Source organism: Trichoderma gamsii (genome assembly GCF_001481775.2).
Source record: "Trichoderma gamsii strain T6085 chromosome Unknown Scaffold_11.2, whole genome shotgun sequence".
NCBI lineage: Eukaryota > Fungi > Ascomycota > Sordariomycetes > Hypocreales > Hypocreaceae > Trichoderma > Trichoderma gamsii.
The window spans coordinates 546,696-564,843 of NW_020171348.1; the positions used below are offsets into that span (position 1 = coordinate 546,696).

Genomic DNA, 18,148 nt, shown 5'->3' on the forward strand with positions numbered 1-18,148 from the left:
ATGTCGGTAGGACTTGCCAACAACGCCATCTAGAATGGTCCCTACATACATGTAATTCTCTGGTTGGCCCGTTGACGTCAAGCTCTTGTGCCTCTTTCTAAATGCGGCCGTCTGCCCCTTTCGGCCATGCCACAAACTAAACTAGCACAAAGCCACGTTTCTCCAAACATCGCGCTTCGATACTTGACAGCACAGCGGCTGATAAACAAATAAACAAACCAGACATCTGAGATCGACGTCTAGGCCTGTTATCTGGCCTGCTGTAGGGACCGGCGGGCCGAGATCAGGCACCCGTAAAGACTCCATCGCTGCCTGTCCTAGTGGCTCCCGGTGGGTGTGTCAGTCCAGCGGCCTCCACTAAACGCAGGTCCCAGCCACCCACGAGGCGCCGCGGCCCTTGTAAATGGTGCTGCCTTGCAGCTCCAACGTTTGACGTTCTGCCGTGCCTGGAGTCCTGCATAGCCCGAGCAGCCTTTCCGCGTGTCCGCTGTTTCGGTTTCCGTCACATGAGGGAACAGGCGACTCGTATTGGAGGTCAGCCCGTTGTTGTGGTGGCTTGCCAGCCCTGGATTAGACTCAGACATTCACTAACACACGGCGAAGGCAGCCGCCAAAGGACATGCACAAAAGCAGGCATCTTAGCCTTCTTCAAACCTCTCTCTCCTTTATGCGGCCATCTCCTGTTTCTCGCTGAAAAGCAGTATCTTAACTCGTTCTGCTCATTTCATCCTCCGGCTCTTCCGCCATGAGCTCCACCGTCTCGCAATGCAGCTCCGAGAAGGACCGCGGGGCTCTTCCGGAAATGGACGGGAAGCCACGAGCGTCGTTCCTCAGCCTGCCGACAGAAATTCATCTACAAATCTCAGAGATGCTGATATATCCGGACGCATTATCTCTGAAGTATACCAGCCGATATTTTCACAGCTTTGTTGATACTGGTATCGAGCTCAAGGTGGAGTGGCTGGTTGAGCGCCGACGCCTTCATCTCGAATGTCCCAATTCCAAGCGCTGTGATTTGGGAACAGACTTGAGGTTTTGCAGAGGCAGCGTACCGTAAGCTATCCCTCCATTAGTATTCCGTTGTTAATATATGCTAATATAAAACAGGCTACTGATGAAGCGCCGAAGAGAGCACATCGAGTGTGAATCACGGCCTGGGCTGGGCTGCATCATCTATGGCACCCCGACTTGCCCCAACCGCAAACGGGGTATGAAAGCATGGCAGCGATGGCTTGAAACGAAGTTCACCATTGAACTTCGCTGGGTATTGGTGGCATTACTTGTGCTTTTATGCAGCTGGCTCTGCACATTCTTATGGTAATGATGGGAACTAGATGCGCTGCGCTGGATCGTAGTGCTCCAAATATGGACACGATCTAAAATCTATAACTAATGTTTAATAATACAACTTTGTCATATATATACAAGCTTAACATAACTTTATTCCTGCTTCCCATCGCCCAGTACACGTATTCATCAAGCAGCCGCTGTCCATTAATTCTAAAAAGAAGAAGCCATTGACGTGGGGTATGGAGGAGCGAATATTGTTATCTAGACCGCCTTCAAAGGAAATTTTAGAACCAACATTGACAGCTACTTGACTAAATTGATAACGATTCGGAATTTGAACCTTCATTGTACCAGGAGTCTCTTAATCTTGGGATCTCACAGGTACTGTCGTTGAAGGCTCTCCCGACGACCCAAAATGCAAGGCTGGAAAAGACTGTGAGGCAGCGACGATGAGAAATAACTGGCAACGACTATATATGCATTTTAGAAGCTCAGATTGAAGCTGAGTTAGTTTTGCTGGGGCTATATATAGAGTGGGCGCAGATGTCAAAGACCATTCTGCAAACGCCGTATTTGACAAATGCTGTTCCTTACCTCCTCTAACGTCGGTAACGTTATGCTTCAAACACTTGAGGGGCCGTTTTTTCAAGAATCAAGTATTTATTCTACCTAAATTTCAATGTTCGCTTGCAAAGGGCGCTTCAGCTCCTTCAACCCTTCGTAGCTATAACTATCTGATCGTTGACTAGTAAAAAGCGTCCTTTACGTTGATATAGAGAGTTTCCGACAACCATCCAAACTGTTAGAGCCCTAAGGAGGCTATAAGCGGCTTCAAGTCTTGTTCTTCAAAGAGGATGCATGACCTTGGTGTTAATGAAGATAGATGTTGAGAGATTCCACCAATATACATCCGACCGTGAGGATACTGTGGCGAGAAGGATGGTCAACAAATCAAAACGTACAAGTAGATATTTTTGACTTATGCTGCAGTGATCGATAGAGCAAAGTTGGCCACCTGCATACCACATGAATCTCGAACGCTGGGCAATCCTTTCACCCCATTAATATCGCCAAAAGGTGTATCAGCATAACCTTTGCAATTCCCAAGAGCCCGCTTGTACACCGTGGCGATAAATATGTAGCATCCCATCAGAAAGGCTTCTCCAAGAATATTCAAAATTGAAATAGTCCAGACTTTTGATTTGACACTTAAGATTATAGAAAAGCTCACGACGAAGGCTACAGAGTAACCCGCAGCACCTATGGCCGCAAACCCTTCGGCAATGACTAAGCTTCGATTGACGTGAAGATCATGAGAATTCATCATACCCAGGAAAATGGAGTTCATGATGAGAATACCCATGGCTAATTTTAGCCGACAAAGGCGTAAAAGCAATTGGGCGCCCGTAAGTATGAAGCGTTTTGTCTCGTGCTTTCCCTCTGCCATAGTAAGTATCCGCGTGTCGAGAATGTATTGCTGCTAAGGCTAGTATATAGATGGCGTGGGTGGGATATTTAGAAAGAAACGATGTGTGAGGAGAATCGAATCCAAGCTGGCTGAAGAGAGAACGCGATTAGAGACCTTTTTATGTTGGCCAAGTTTGTTGATCGTGGTGTGAATAAGGATACGTTACCGGACTAAAGACGTGCGCCTCTTCAAAATTTTGAACACGATTAGAGGTAATTTCGCAACGAAACTGTTCATATAATGTGTGGAAGTGACACAGGAAAGTTGTTCTTGGCCGGCAACGCTGTCCAGTGGCGAAATCCGTCGAAGCCTGTTCTCATATGTCCACGAATCTCGTTGTTAACTTAATGTTCCTACCGTATATCTACCGTTTAACGGGATGGGGCATGTTCCAGTTTAATTAAGCCACCAATACATCGTTGATCCGAGTATCCATAGTCAGTGTTCTTTGGTCTTTGTTCAAACGCTTCGTAGTGATTATATGTCTTCAAAGAACGTTTTAGAATCCATTTTTTTTGCACCATGACTGGTAAAGTATCGAAGCAGGGTGTTTTCTTTTTTTAAAAATGTCCGTGTAAAATACCCCTTCAAAACGGAACTCATTTTGCCCAATAGCGATCTGCGCAATTCTTAAAAGGCACGCCAAATATTTACTGACCACGTCTCTAAAACAAAGGCGATGCCCCAAAAGACTCTATGCCAATTTTAAATTTCTTTGTCTGGTAACATAGGTAGGCTGGCATGTGATGATGTCGCCGCAAAGATTAGTGCTCAGTCAAAGCTCGCTCCCTCCCGCGATGAGAGCAGAAAAAAAGTCTTTTTGGCCGGTTATGGAAATCTAGCTTGCAAAAATAAAGGGCTTTTTTTTCCCTGTTTAGTATTACGCTTGTTTCAAATGCCTATGAGGAGATGGGCTTTGGGATGAAGCTACTCGACTCCGTGACTCTGCATACCATCGTCCTCTCACAAAACAATTCTGCACCAACAAAGACCAGCCGATTAATCATAGGTGATGGAATATCTATCAAGACAAGATTCCATCTGTTAATGCTGCATTGTGTTATTAAAAAGACGAAAGCTTATGTTCTCTTGGCTTTGTATACGACGCTGTCTAGAGCGACATTCATATCCGTTCATACGTCCCATGAATTGTATAATCCTTCTTTGGCCCATTAACCGTATACTCTATGCTCCACTTCTTCAAATTCACCTTGTTAAATGCAAATTCGTACTTAACATTGTAATAGTCATCAATGCAAAGATGTCCAGCCTTTGCTTTCCACCCTTCATTTTCGCGTCTCTTGTTATCCCCTGGCGGTGGAGACTCGAACTCGATTTCGTGGAAGAGATAGTCTGCTCGCTTTTGGTCATCGGGCTTGGCAAACCATACGCTGATGAGGTCTTTCTTGGAGTCGTAGCGCCAGATGTAGCGTCGAGTGGCTCTGAATCCGAAACCAGAGGTTGTTTTAAATTCCCCGTCTTCGATGTAAAGATACTCTAGGTCCTCGCCTCCATCTTCATCACAACTAACAGTGCTGTTGGGATCTGCGGCGCATTGGAGGCCTTCAGAAGTTCGCTCGCGGAGCAAAAATTGCGCTGTGCCAACAAACTTGCCACTAGGATGAGAAGGCAGTCGGCTGGTGAGATCCCGTTCAAGGCGCCATTCTCCAAGCAGGCTTCTAAAGACGCCACGTGCAACAAAACGCGGACTCGTGAGGCATTCGATAGACAGATCACGAGTCTGTTTCAGAGATTTCTCGGCTTCACCTTTTGCTGCAGCATCGTCGCTTGGAGAAGGATATCTCGAAGGCGTGAGTGTATCGAGCGGAAGGTTGTTTCGGGAGAGCGTAGGTGTATCCGGCATGATCGATTCGTGCATGGGTATCGACAAAGCTTCAGAAAATTCTTGCATCAAGTACATATAGTCTCCCATGGGGAACTGCGAGAGTCTAGGGTTGTCGCGTAAACTGAGAGTTCGCCTAATTGATTGATCGGCTTGAAGCTTCCGCTGAAGAGCATCTGGCAGATCGCCCGTCTGATTTGACCACAGATCCGCTATAAATCGGGCGTGCATCTGCATGACTCCCCAGTATGGGGACCTGTAGAATCCCACAAATCCGAGATTTGGAACATCTGGATGATGAGTGCCGTGAAAGGCCAGGGCAAGAGCTTGATTATAGTGTCGTGGAGAGTGTTGCAGCGTAGCAAGGACATCCTGCGGCAGAAACTCGATACATGGTGACGGGTCAAAGCCAGTAGCAAGGATAACAGCAGCAATTTCATCGATCTGGGCATCATTATCATCCAACGTCACAAGATCGTTCTCTAGAGAGACGACCTTGCCGAAAGAGAGGGTGATCATGCCTGACCTTACAAATTCGGTGTACCAATCACTGACAGCTAGGTAGGCTGGCTGGTTTCTTTCTTCATCATTGGGCATTAGTAGGGAAGAAAACTGCTCTTGATCGCCGAGCGAGGTCTCGAAAATGGTGTGCACCATATTCGCATGCTCCTCACTGATATGGCCCTGCGTATTCTCCAATGGCCGAGGACGGTTATTGATATTATAAGAGCCTAGGTCTAAGGGCGCGAAAGGAGCTGATGAGAATGTCGGCTGGTATCTGTTAGTATTTGATACAATAGCGCGAGAGAAGAAAAGAGTCTCACCTCTGGAGAAGTGAATAGAGGAAACACCCATATAGGCTTCTGAATCGCGTGATAAATAGAGTATTTGTCAATCCCTGCAATTTCCGACTCTTCTGGGGAATTGACAGCAGCTGAGAGATGGCTTGCAACAGTGCCCGCGATCTCGACGCCAGACATTTGGCCTCCGACAATGAGAATCTTGCCTCCCTTTTCCCTGCCCTTGCCCAAAAGCCCTTTCAGATCCCGGTACTGGCTGCTGTGGATGATGGGAACCGACGTATTCGCGTTTTTGAAACACTCGGGAATGATGGGCTTACCAAAGTATCCAGTAGCCACGATCAGGTGGTCAAAATCTCTCGATTCTTCGCCGCTTTCCGACTTGATGAGTACCTTCCAGCCCTCTGATCCATCGTTTCGCTTTTCAGCTTTTGCAACACGACTCTTCAGCTGAAGCTCATAGTCGGGATGGCCGTTGAGATATCTGCTCTGGTACTGCTCAAGATACTTGCCAACCTGCCACGCGCGGGGGAATTGCGGTGCGCTGTCTTCCCATGCCAAGTCGCTGAACTGCACCGTGTGTCTGCTCTGGTTTGCAACCATCAACGGATGGACGAGGCGGCCTGAATCGGTCTTTGAGGTCGGCCATAGACCACCGATGGCGGCCTGGCTATCAAAGACGCTGACCTTGAACTGGCCCTTGGGAGCATTGTGAAGAAGCGTCTTGGCAGCGACAAGGCCGGAAGGCCCAGCACCTGCAAGTCATTAGGAATGATCGAAAGCGACGAGGATCTTGTTTGCAGCGTACCGACAATGCAAACAGATTTGGACATGACTCGATGGAGACCCCTGTAAGAGCTCAAGCCCATGTAACTCTGATCTTGACAAAATGCAGGCAAGGGTGAGACTCGAATGCGGGTGAGGGGCAAAGGTGCGCTGTGAATGAGGACTTTGCACGATGGAAACAAAGATGACCTGCTGCGGCTCAGTAAGTGATTAGTTGTATTAAGCTGAGATTATGAAGTCATCAATCTGTTGTTGCATAGAACCGTCCCGCGTTGCACAAGCTTCAGACAGAGCTCCCTCGTGTCAGAGTGCCGCTGAGATCAGAGGCTGTGTGCTGACATAAGCTAATACAAGCTAGCGGACGCCTTGGGTTCACAGCATTTTTAACCTACTCCAGGGCAAGGCATGGCAAGAAGTATTATTGCTCACCTGGCTTTTTGCGATTTTTTTCGTCGCCAAAAACCCAATAGTATCTTCGTTTTTGTTTCACAGCAATTTTAACTCCCCCCAATGCCATCCTTCTCCATGTTACTGCGAGTGTAGCACTACTAGTACTTTGTACTGTGTACCCTATAAACCTCGGCATGGCCTTTCACAGCATTTTTTAAATGAGTCCTCCTATTTGGACCGTAGAAGATTCCTATTTGGACCGTAGTGGCCTGTGCAACGCGCTAAGTGGCCCGTGCACTAGGATTTTCCAAAACCACCAAGGTTTTCTAAGAGCTATATTATAGTAAAATAAATAAAATAAAATATTATTAAAATTTATTTAAATAAAATTTTATTTAATTAATATAAAAACCTTTTTCTTTTTAATTTTAATTAATTATTAAGCTTAAAAACTTATAAAAACTTTAATTAAAGATTTTAATCCTTATATATAAGTTAAAATAAGTGCACTAGAATCTTTTATATAGTTTATATAAATAAAAATCTTACTTTTAAAATTTTAGCTTAAAAACTTAAAAAACTATAAAGAAAATCCTATTTTAAAATCTTAATTTTTAAATATTAATATTATATTTATCTTAGTATTTATAGTAATGAAAAAACTATTTTTATATAGCTTATTTAATATACTATATTATAGTACTTTTTATAATATTTTTATAAAATTTTATTACTGTTAAATTAATTCTTAAAAATACATAAGCCTTTGGAAAATTCTAACGCACAGGCCACTACAGTCCAAATAGGAATCTTCTACGGTCCAAATAGGAGGACTCTTTTAAATATTCTAAAAGCCAGCTTGCCACCTTTTCTTATAAGCAGTCGGTGCCTTCCGTAACCACTAAAACCGCTGTGAAAGGCGGTTGCCTTTCTCCACTTTACCATACGCCAAGTTCAAAGAAGAGCTCCTGAGAGCGACTTTCCAGTAGTTTTCTCGTCATGCATGGGGTGTTTTCATGGCTTTTCCAACGCCCACTGAGGGCCTTTTTGTAAGAGATGAGCTCCTCTACTCTGCATTCGTAAGTGCCGGGTCCACTGCTCTTTACAGCCTTGTCAATTTTTCTCGAGTTGATTATTAGATACCTGGGTATTTAGTCCCCACCGATATATGCGAGTTGAATGCACAGCACTTTTAATCCTTACCTAGGAACTGAACGCCCGAGAGCCTGAGATCCTGGTTACCTGTGTACTAGGCATTCAACTGCTAAGCTCTCAGCAATTTCAAGCTGCTCCTAGTCTAGGCCTACTTATGACCCAATCTTTTTACACCTCGGTAGGACAAAGTCCAATGCTTTTCAATCTTCAATCACCTCAATCTCTCTCTTTCGGCTTTAACAACAGCTCCCATTTCAATCTCATTCGGGAAGTGCCGCCCAACTCTATATTCTCCTTCGCCCCACCCCCGCACGAACCCCGAAAATGAAGCCATCAGTGTCGTCATCTGCCTCTTGCGTGATCCCATTCTGACGGATGAGCCATCACGAAGCTCTATTCGCGTCATTGTATTGGACTTGACTAATATATAACATCTATATTTGCTACCTTTATAACAGTTCTAGTTGCTAGAAGTCAAATATCCATCGTTCAACTTTGAACTGTCTATCAATCCACGTCTCCAATTCAAAATGGCTTCACCCCGCCACGTCCTCATCCTAGGCGGCCACGGCAAAATCGCCCAGCTCCTCACCCCCCTCCTCCTCAAGCGCTCCTGGGCCGTAACCAGCATCATTCGCAAAGAAGAGCAAGTCCCCGACGTCGAGAAGCTCGGCGCCGGCCTCCCCGGCAAACTGCAAGTGCTCGTCCGCAGCATCGCGGCCGTCGACACGCAGGAAAAAGCAGCGAGCATCTTGGACGAGGTCAACGCGGATTACGTTGCCTGGAGTGCCGGTCAGTAAACAAAGAGACGCTCTTCTTTCTTGAATCATTCTAAGAATTACTGTTCAAAATAGGCGCTGGAGGTAAATACGGCACCGAAGGCACATTCCGCATCGACCGCGACGCCGCCATCCACTTCATCAACGCCGCCGCCGCCAAGCCCTCCATCAGCCGCTTCCTCCTCGTCTCCTACAGCGGCTCCCGCCGCAAGGCCGCCCCCTGGTGGCCCGCCAGCGACTGGGAAGAATACACCGAAAAGGTCAACAACGGCCCGCTGGCCACGTACTACAAGGCCAAGCTCGCCGCCGACGAGGTCCTGTACGAGGTTTCCAAGACGAGCCGCACGCTGGTGGGCATCGACTTGCGTCCTGGCGCATTGACGGATGACCCTGTGGGCAAGGTCGAGCTGGGTAGAACAAAGACGGTCAAGGGAAATATTCCCAGGGAGTCAGTAGCGCACGTTATAGACAGGGTACTTGCGACTGAAGGCGTCAAGAGCGGTTGGTTGGATTTGCACGAGGGCAATGTTGATATTGATGAAGCCGTTACTGCCGTAGTTCGCGATGGCGTCGATGCGGCCGAGGGTGAAGATATATACGCCAAGTATAACTAGGAACAAGAATCTAGAAATCTCGAACAATTAAATTTTAAAAAGACGATGAGAACAATTATATTAGTATCAATTGCAAGTAAATCCCCTTCTACTGATTCCATAATATGCTGCAACCGAATCTCGCAAACTGAAGATGTTACTTTACCCGTAAACATCGACATCTGCTCTCATAGTGACAACTTGCTAAAAGATGAATAGTAATACGTTACACGTATACCATAAGTATCTCAATCCATAGCTTGGAGTGTTGTCATCCTAGAAACTAGATGGAACCGCTTCTATAGAGCTGCCCCGACAAGTCTATTTCGTCGCCATCGTAAACTCGCGAGGCCTTACTTCGTGAAATCATAGGTAACTCGATCGTGTTTCTGTTACCGTAAGCCATGGGATCCAGTCTATCGCTTATCTGTGTGGTGTTGTGATAATTTCGATGCCGTTTTGCCCAAACCTTTGCTTGCAAAGCCTTTAGCTCTTCACGAACGGTACTCTAGCTCGTGGTGAAGTAGATCAAGGCGTTCCATACTCCCTGGAGCGGCAGCACGCAGCCGCTGGCAACACTGAGCTGAAAGTTGACGCGACCATGATACGTGAGACTATAAAGGCGGTTGACAGAGCTTGGAATCCAGGTAATCAGAATCGCAAATCCAAATATGAAACTTGTGCGTAAGTAGGCCATCTTGACCGGATCCAATCGCTTCAACTTGAGAGATGCATTGGATTTGACGTGCCGCAAACGTGACAAGGCTGTACTTGGTTGCTCTGGCTGCCTTGCGGATATTGTTGCATTCTGATGGGGCGTTTTCCCATATGCTTCTGGAGAATAATAGCCCAATCCGTGTACTGGTACCCACGATTTGCCGTGTGATACAATGGTAGGACCATGGGCATATATAGCCGGAGGAATCGCAGGTAGGCCGGAGTAGTCGTTCTCGGGGGTGATGGATGTGACCTGGACTTCAGTAGTGGCAGTGCCATAATGGTCTATTTTCCGCGTGAGGCTCTAGAGAAAGTATCAGCATATCGGAGCACAAAGATGGTGTAGAGTAAAAATGTGTACTTCTTCGGCAGAGTCTCCGGCTTCACTAGCTGCACGCATATTGCTCATTTTTCTCATTCTTGCAATCGGCATTGTAAATTTTCGTAAGCGGTTGCGGTGGTGAAACACCTGATATCCCACAGCAACGTAGATCAAGATGGATCCGAAGATGCAGATCCATATGGGAATGTAGTACGCATATAGGCGCACCAGGCTCCAGTTAGAATCAATCCAGCACCAGAGCTGGCGAAACATTAGCTTCTAGACCCAATCAGTTGGATTTAAGAGTGTCTTACCGCTGCATTCCCAAAGACGGGGCCCTTTGCATTGTCGTGGATGGAGACCAAGACTATGGCAGGAATCAAGGGGCCGCCAAAACAGATAATACAGTAGATCCAGATGCGCTTCCGAAAGACGGCCGGGTTAGCATTGTTGAAAAAGACGAGGAAGACGTTGAACGCCATGGCGAAAGACCACCACGGATCAGATTGCATGAACCTATATGCGACGAAGCTCGTTATGCATCCGGCCCCTATACGTCAGGGTAGCGAGTTATAACTCACCACTCGAAGATGAAGCCTTGTCCCTGACAGAGAGTCGACTCCTCTCCTTTATCCAGGCCATCATATCCAATCATCGATGCGATACTCGCGCCAGCGTTGGCAATGGATGCCAACATGATAAAGATGTTGGGAGTAGTTCGTAATCTCTTGCATAGGAAGAAGGACAGCAGAGTCAGCGTGATGGCTACCATCGAGAGACCAGCGCCTGTTCGTTCGATGGTGATGAGGATCTCGACCTGGCGGGGGCTCAGCTCCGACCCGCTTGTATCATTGGGAGGAGGATGCATCATGTATGGAACCGGCGATGATTTTTCATGGATAAACAAGAATAATGAAGTGGAAAATGCGAATGCTCGTATCTCAATAGTAGCACCAATAGAAGTGTAAACTCATAGACTAGAATCGACAACGACGAAGGAAACTTAACTGCAGACGATACTTTCGAGCGGTTTGAAAGAGAAGAGAGGAGCCTGGAGTACCGGTGCAATAAAAGCTGGGGGAGAAATGTTGTATCTGTACAGCGAGGGAAGGAGCTTTCGTCGTGGCAGCTGCCAAAGCTCAGCATCATGTGAGAAGAATTTCGCACTCTTTTCCACTTCCATCTTTTTCCCCATCACTGGTCTTGAGTTTCTTTTCTGTATAATAAAATTCCGCTCAATATTTTCTTCAATGCCTCCAATCATTCTTGGAGCTGACGCATTGCTTTCTTGTGACGCCCTGCGTCTATCTCTTGTACTGGTGACTCTTTAACCATGGCTACATGTACCAAGAACAAGACGCTATTCCGCGCCCTAAAATGAGGGCCCCCATTGTGATTGAACCAGAAGAGCCCAGCGTCATCTCTGCATTCAATCTCCATTCTACTCTCAGGCACTCTGTCTATACCTGTATCAAGCAAATGTCAACTTCATCCAGCCTTCTTCCTATTTAAGCATCCTACCAGTGGCCTCATCGCCAGTGATGGGTTCAAGTCTACAACTGGCTTCATGGTCTAGTGGTATGATTCCTGCTTCGGGAAAGCAAACCTGGAGTCCCCGGTTCTCTAGAATCGCCTTTGCAGGAGGCCCCGGGTTCGAATCCCGGTGAAGCCCCATCTTTTGCTCGCAGGAGCTCTCTTTTTGCTGTCAGTCTTTCGTGTTGTTAATCCAGCAATTCAAGGCACCGTTTGGTGGCGACAAAGTGGCTGTTGCTGCCGAACCTTGTATCGTTTTAGGTGCCGACTCAGAGCGCCTCAGCTCCAGGTCCAGCCTCCAGCAGCCCGGGTAAAAGTGGACGACCTCGGCAATCTCAACTGGGAGATTGATAGACTACTCCTTCGAAACACCACATGCAAATCCACACCGTCTTCACGCCCAACTTTGGCTGATTCATCCCAATGTCGCGATCTTTGTCCAGAGATCCTCACTCTCATCCTCAAGTCCAGGATTCCAAGATGACGCAGCCAAATGAACCACCCACAGCCTCTCCCTTGGCAATCACGCTGCGCAATCGCGTCCTCAGTCCCCCTCTCGGCTTCAACCCGCCCAACACCTCGCCAACGCTCTACACCTCAGCAGTCGCCCATTTCCTCTCAATCCCGTGGTGTGCATGCCTGATTCAAACGCCAAACACAGTCCCCTTCGTTCCTCAATGCTTCAATCCCCTCAGCCCATCTCACGACCAGCTCCTCGGCGCCACGCTGGCCACGCCGCGCGGAGTGCAGCAGGTGCTCTCCTTCTTCCACACAGAAGATGAAACGCATATTCAGGACCCCTCGCGTCCCATTATGCACGTGAGCACTCTTTTCGCCCTGGGCGAGGGCGTGTGTGGATACGAGGGCGTGTTACACGGGGGAATGGTCATGACCATGGCGGATGAGTCCATGGGAGTTCTGCACGACATCAACAATGCTCTTGGCAAGGTGGGATCTACGTTTGGCGCGGCAAATGTAACGGCCAGTCTTGAAATTAAGTTTCTGAAGCCTGGCCCAATCAACGAGACGGTACTGGTCAACGCATGGGTGGACAGCGTGGAGGGGAGAAGAACAAACATCAAGTGCGAGATCCGGGACGGAAGAGGCATCGAGATTGCAAAATGCACGAGCACCTGGGTGTCGGTGAGGCCCAAGTTATAATTCTTCGCCAGAGCACGCATGCACTATGGGTTTATCAGGGACGTTTATAATTACACGGTTCAAAGATTACATTAACGGCAACGGGTGGTACTACTGATAATTGAAAGGAAACAGCGGTGGTATCATATCATATCATATCCATACAGTCATAGAGATTCTCAACAGTTCTCCTTCAACAAACTTTCTTCTCGGGTTCCTCTTTTGTGTCAAACTCCTATTTCTCACTCCACCTTTTTCCCGTGATATGGCAGCATGATCTCTGCAGCCTCCTTGAAATGATCGGAAGTGGGATGTTGCAAAACCGCATGAGCCGCCTCCTTCTTGCTTTTCCTTCCCGTCTCTAGACTGTAGTTTTCGTCGTTGAGCGCGCTCTCTGCAGAGCTGAGGCTGTCGGTGCTGCTATTCATGACGACGTGCATCATACGGCCCTCGTTCTTCTTGATGGTCCGCTGCTCGTCCTTGAGCTTCTGCAGCCTCTCGTCTCCGACGCTCATGGTGACGATGCCCATGTCGGGGAAGTTTTTCTCCAGAAACTCTTTAAGATCTGGCAAGATGGATTTCTCCGGGCGGTATGTTCCCGACTCGTTGTCAATAAAGAGCTGGTAAAAGGCAGGGTTTGGAGGAGGCGGCTGGTCTGGCGGACCGCCGGGAAGAGAGTCGCCTGGGTGCGTCTTCTCATGCGGCTCCACGCTGTCACTGGCATCCGGGTGCTGCAGTCTGCGAATGAAGAACTCTCCCGAGTACGCAATGTACCGTTCAGCATCTGCGTGCATGGTGTGCTTGCTCAGGAAGTCGATGCCGAACTCTTTGCCCGTCTCGGTGAAGCGCATGAGACCGTCCAGAGTAAGCACGTACGTGAAGATGCGGCCGCCTTCGTCGAAATGCACCATGCGGAGGAATTGGAGCGAGGCTTCCTTGGAGCAGGGCTTGTAAATGCCATATTCGGTGCTGCTGTCGTAGTTGTAGATGCGGTGGTGCTGCTTGTGCAGGGCCTTGTTGAGGATTTTCCCCCTGAGCCCGGTGGATGAGAAGAGCGAGCCGATGACTGGACGGAACTCTACGTAGCGGTGGTAGAGCGAGGGTGGCACTGGGCCCTGGAGCTGTATCTCGTTTGCCTGGAAGCTGAAATTACAACAGATGTTAGTGAATGTATAAGAAGCATATTGTCAAGTCAGTGTGGCTTACTCGTATTTTGTTGACTTGGGATCGTTGTTCTCTCCCTGGCTTTCGTGGTGGTTCTCGTCATCGGCTTCATTCGCATTCACCTTTTGTCCGATGATGCGACCAATCATGGGACTGTTGTGCTTGATCCATCGCGTCGGTGACAAGGTATACATCTGCGCAAAAGGAGGATCCGACTTGCCCAGTACCTCCATGCTGATTCGTAAACGAGGAGCGATATGAGTTCCATGGCTGATAGCACTGGCAATGCCCTTGAGGATAAAGGCTCGCTTGCTCATGACGCGCTTCTTGGCCTCAAACTCCTGTCCCGGAGGAGGAATGCCCGGCCAGTCCTCAGAGATGGAGCCAACATTGACCGTCACGTTGCCCAGCCTGTCGTCCTTGTCGGCAACGTCTTCGTCGTACATCCTACACTTCAGCGTGAAGCCGCCGGGAGGCACATTGGCCACGATCCATTCCTCGTTCCATTCAGGCGTGGTGGTTCTGTGGATGGTCCTCGTCCTGTACTTGAGATCGGGGTCCTCCTTGTGGCGCTTTGGCTGCGTGCCCTTGAGCGTGGCTACCAGGAAGGGATCTGAAGATACGGTGTGCAGATCCGCAACGGGGACATTCGACGCGGAGTGGAAGACGAAGCGGACGGTGTATCCCTGAGGGGCGTCTGGGAGGGGCGTCTTGTCGTAGCCACCGGGAGGGCCTTTGTGTTCCTCATTGTGGTCGCTGGACCCGGAGGACGAGGTGTCGTCGTGATGCGTTGTGATGTCTCCCGGCATCGCTAGTAATTTATTTGAATAACAGATAAACAATAGGTGACTATGGCGATCAGGCGATATGAGATTGTTTACAGAAGCGGCAAGTATTGTTGATCAACAAGGCTGCCAAGACTTTTGATTGTCACCGACTCAGCCTCGCAGAAATCCGGAGAAGATGACGTTGTGAGGGGTCGCTGGCGATTTTTGTATCTGAGCTGAGCTGAGCTCTTGTATGTATATAGCTGGCGAAACTAGAGCCGATCAGTCAAGTCAGGTCCGTTGCTAGGGACAAAAAGAGTAAAAAAGGCCTCCGATATAATATGACCAACGACCAACCGTAAGCACATACCTACAAGGGACCAATACACAGCATTCCAGCTGTCAGTTTCCAAAATTACAACCAAAAAGAGGCTGTACCGAGCATCTAATAAAAACAGAAAAAAAAAAAAAAGGCAAAGCCACATGCGAACCGCTGCAGGGGGGGATCTAGAACCAAAACCCGCATCTGCGCCCCTCCATCGCATTCCTCGCAGGATCATCGTCAGAAAATGTCCCACCTACGTCAGTTGCCTTGCCGGTTACCCGAGACGCGGCGGCAGATTTGTTTCCTTTTTCCACCTCTAGTGGTTTTATTTTGTAATTTTGCCTATTAGTACAAGCAGCGCTATGTGTTTCTCTTTGTTATCACTTGTCCCAAAGTTTGCGCATTTCCACAGCTGATGTCATTCTCGCTGTCACTTGCAAAATGCGGCGGATCCCTTTTCAGGGCACATGGGGAGCTCCAAGCCGCTAGAGCTGCGCCAAGGCAGGCCGCTGCAGGGCGTCCATCATTCTTGGCAAACAGCCCTGGAGGGCCAGTCCACTCGAGTCCAGCGCCTGTCATCTCTCCATCTGGGGGGCTGAGCAAATGAGATGCAGCGGCGACACCCGAGACTAGGAGGGCTTGGATCATTCATATGTGCAGCATATCTACAGGCACAGAAGATGCAGCGGGTAGAAGACCTTTATTCGACAGCATGGCTTCGGAATCTGTCCGTGAATACTGGAGTCTGTGCCAAAACACCGGCAAGCTGCATCGTGGGACCAACCACTGCTGGGATTGCCAAGTGCACTGCCACTGCGCCAAGATGAATTCGACGAGAATAACTGGATCAAATACCACAGTGATAACAACGCTTACAGATGAATATACACCACCAGTACCCGACTCAGCCGCAGCCAAAAGATATTATTTACTCTTAGGAGTGCTATTCATGCCGGCTTACAAGAGCTTCAGTTATTTGATCACCTGGGATCTGGAGAAGTCATACTTGCAAAAGAGAACTTCCAGCAAGCTCGACTCATGCGAATCCCTATTGCCTGCTTTCCACAGATAGAAGAAATATTCCGGTTACTTGTAGGGGAAATCAAATGAATCTGGTGAGTAAACCACGTCTCCAAGGTACATGTAAACATTAGGGCACACATTTCTTCATAAAGCAACGCCCTCATTCACTTCATTCCTCAGATCCATGAAACTTGTTATTCAGTTCATAAAACTCTTTGTACCATACATAGCTTCTCATACACATATCCGCGAATCAATCAATCCGTTTGCAACCCTAATCCAGATCATGTCAGCCCAACCCATCCAACCCGTGTGACATGATAATCCGGCCCTCTCAAATAAGCAAACAATAAACAACTTGAGTTGTCCTAGCAAAGCCTTGAATTTCAGTTTTTGCAGCCAATATTCAATCTCAATTCCAAGCTTCCTATTCCAGAATTCTGAGCTGCGTCCTTTGCCACCCTACAAAGAGGGCGAGCGGGACATCTCTGCTCTCTTGGCCGGTGAGACAGACGGCGACGGGGCAAATGGCATAGAGACCGATCTCGCCTTTCCCTTGGCAAACACTTGCTTCTTGGTAGCAGTGGTAGCCTCCTCGCTCAAGAAGCGTCTCTTCATGGATGAAGCACTGGCAGTAGTGTTGGCCGGAGTGTCGACCGTTTGAGCCCGCTTAGGAGTGGACTTGATAGGAGTAGTCTCGACGCTCTGCTTGCCTGATCTTTTCTAAAGCTTGGACCTCGCATCTAGCTAGGTTTAAACTTGGTCTTCAAGGCAGTTGGGAAGATGCGACGGGTAGCAGCGCCGCGAGCGTCATCTTCTTCAGCGGCGTTACGAGGCACTTTGTTTCTGGCATCGTCCTCCGCAGTGGCGCGTTTCTGACCGCGACGCACTTCTGCAAGATGATGCGAGATCAAAGACTGAACAGCTTCGGTAGGCGTGATTTTCTCGACAGAGCTGTCAATCATGCCGAGGCGGTTGGTCTCCGGCTGCGGAATACCAGCAAGCTGTCCGATGGGATAAAGTCCCTGCGGGGCGGTGAATGAAAGTGCAATTCTGCCTCGAGATATGAGCTTGCCAGGACCCATCAGGTGAGCCTTGCTGCCATCTCTCTTCTCCTTTTCAGTCAGCTTCCATTCATTGTCTTTGAGAGAAGCGTGAATGGCGGGATTCTTGTCTCGTTCCTCAAAGTGTTCAAGGAGGCGCTGTAGGCCGGCTGAGAAATGAGTCTTGACATTGCTTTTGGACACCTCTGGGTTTCTCTGGAGGAGGATCCAGCGCTGTCTGGCTCGCAGAAGAGCAAACGCCACAGCTCTGGCCATACCAGGTGACAAATCAATACTTTGGGCTTGAGAGGTGCTGGAAGCGACCACAGCCCAATACATGTCGTAGCCGCGCTCCTCAATGACGGGAATCCACTTGTTGCATTGAACGAATAGCTTGCTCAGATGGGCAATACCAGCGTCTGTTACCTTGAACCCTTCTTGTGGGCACAGCACGGCGAGGAGTTCCTTATCCGAGTCTTTGTCTTGCAAGATGGAAGCGCCAGACGGGAAGTAGACGCCTTCAGTGGTATTGGTAATGGTGTGAAAGAGATCCTTGCGCAGGGACTCCAAGCTGCGGCTTCGGCGAAGTTCTCCGAAAACCATATTGATAGATGGATGGAAGCACTGTTCTGAACTATACGCATATTAGTACATATAGGCGATAAAGTTATCATCATAAGTCACTGCTACTTACTATGGTGCAGTTGAAGCGTTGTTATACCCAAAGTGTTGGAAGAAGGTGTTGATCGGAACGTAACCAAACAACGCGCTCAAGCTCGCGTAGTTGAGGAAAGGAAAACAAAACAATTTTGACTCGTCGGGCAGAAATGAGCATTATAAATAAATGGTAGCTGGGTAACCAGCTGGCAACAATGAGGGCTGCTTCGATCTCCGCTGGTCTGCCGCCAGTTGGCACTCGGTCCTGGCAGCTGGATGATCGGTTACACTACACTGCTAACTCGTGCAGCAAAGGTATGGATAATAACAGACTATTCCAAGAAAGAAAGTGC

The 18,148-nt window shown here is 48.4% G+C and overlaps 7 protein-coding genes across 7 annotated transcripts; 3 read left to right on the forward strand and 4 right to left on the reverse strand.

Annotated features, from left to right (window-relative positions):
* Positions 1–745: 745 nt before the first annotated feature.
* On the forward strand, positions 746–1,321 carry TGAM01_v204083 (hypothetical protein; the record flags this gene model as incomplete). Its single annotated transcript, XM_018800636.1, has 2 exons — positions 746–1,053; positions 1,108–1,321. 2 exons carry the CDS (start codon positions 746–748, stop codon positions 1,319–1,321), a joined length of 522 nt encoding a protein of 173 aa, XP_018666101.1.
* A 2,560-nt stretch (positions 1,322–3,881) lies between these two features.
* Positions 3,882–6,270, reverse strand: TGAM01_v204084 (hypothetical protein; the record flags this gene model as incomplete). The annotated part of the gene is made up of 3 exons (XM_018800637.1): positions 3,882–5,372; positions 5,426–6,156; positions 6,210–6,270. 3 exons carry the CDS (start codon positions 6,268–6,270, stop codon positions 3,882–3,884), a joined length of 2,283 nt encoding a protein of 760 aa, XP_018666102.1.
* Positions 6,271–8,262: 1,992 nt separating this feature from the next.
* Positions 8,263–9,125, forward strand: TGAM01_v204085 (hypothetical protein; the record flags this gene model as incomplete). Its single annotated transcript, XM_018800638.1, has 2 exons — positions 8,263–8,524; positions 8,587–9,125. 2 exons carry the CDS (start codon positions 8,263–8,265, stop codon positions 9,123–9,125), a joined length of 801 nt encoding a protein of 266 aa, XP_018666103.1.
* Positions 9,126–9,612: 487 nt separating this feature from the next.
* Positions 9,613–11,011, reverse strand: TGAM01_v204086 (hypothetical protein; the record flags this gene model as incomplete). Its single annotated transcript, XM_018800639.2, has 4 exons — positions 9,613–10,125; positions 10,183–10,404; positions 10,458–10,659; positions 10,725–11,011. 4 exons carry the CDS (start codon positions 11,009–11,011, stop codon positions 9,613–9,615), a joined length of 1,224 nt encoding a protein of 407 aa, XP_018666104.2.
* A 1,088-nt stretch (positions 11,012–12,099) lies between these two features.
* Positions 12,100–12,837, forward strand: TGAM01_v204088 (hypothetical protein; the record flags this gene model as incomplete). The annotated part of the gene is made up of 1 exon (XM_018800640.1): positions 12,100–12,837. The coding sequence occupies one exon, from the start codon at positions 12,100–12,102 to the stop codon at positions 12,835–12,837; it is 738 nt and encodes a 245-aa protein (XP_018666105.1).
* Positions 12,838–13,058: 221 nt separating this feature from the next.
* On the reverse strand, positions 13,059–14,789 carry TGAM01_v204087 (hypothetical protein; the record flags this gene model as incomplete). The annotated part of the gene is made up of 2 exons (XM_018800641.1): positions 13,059–13,959; positions 14,023–14,789. 2 exons carry the CDS (start codon positions 14,787–14,789, stop codon positions 13,059–13,061), a joined length of 1,668 nt encoding a protein of 555 aa, XP_018666106.1.
* A 2,049-nt stretch (positions 14,790–16,838) lies between these two features.
* TGAM01_v204089 (hypothetical protein) lies at positions 16,839–17,741 on the reverse strand (the record flags this gene model as incomplete). The annotated part of the gene is made up of 1 exon (XM_018800642.1): positions 16,839–17,741. One exon carries the CDS (start codon positions 17,739–17,741, stop codon positions 16,839–16,841), a length of 903 nt encoding a protein of 300 aa, XP_018666107.1.
* Between the last annotated feature and the right edge of the window lie 407 nt (positions 17,742–18,148).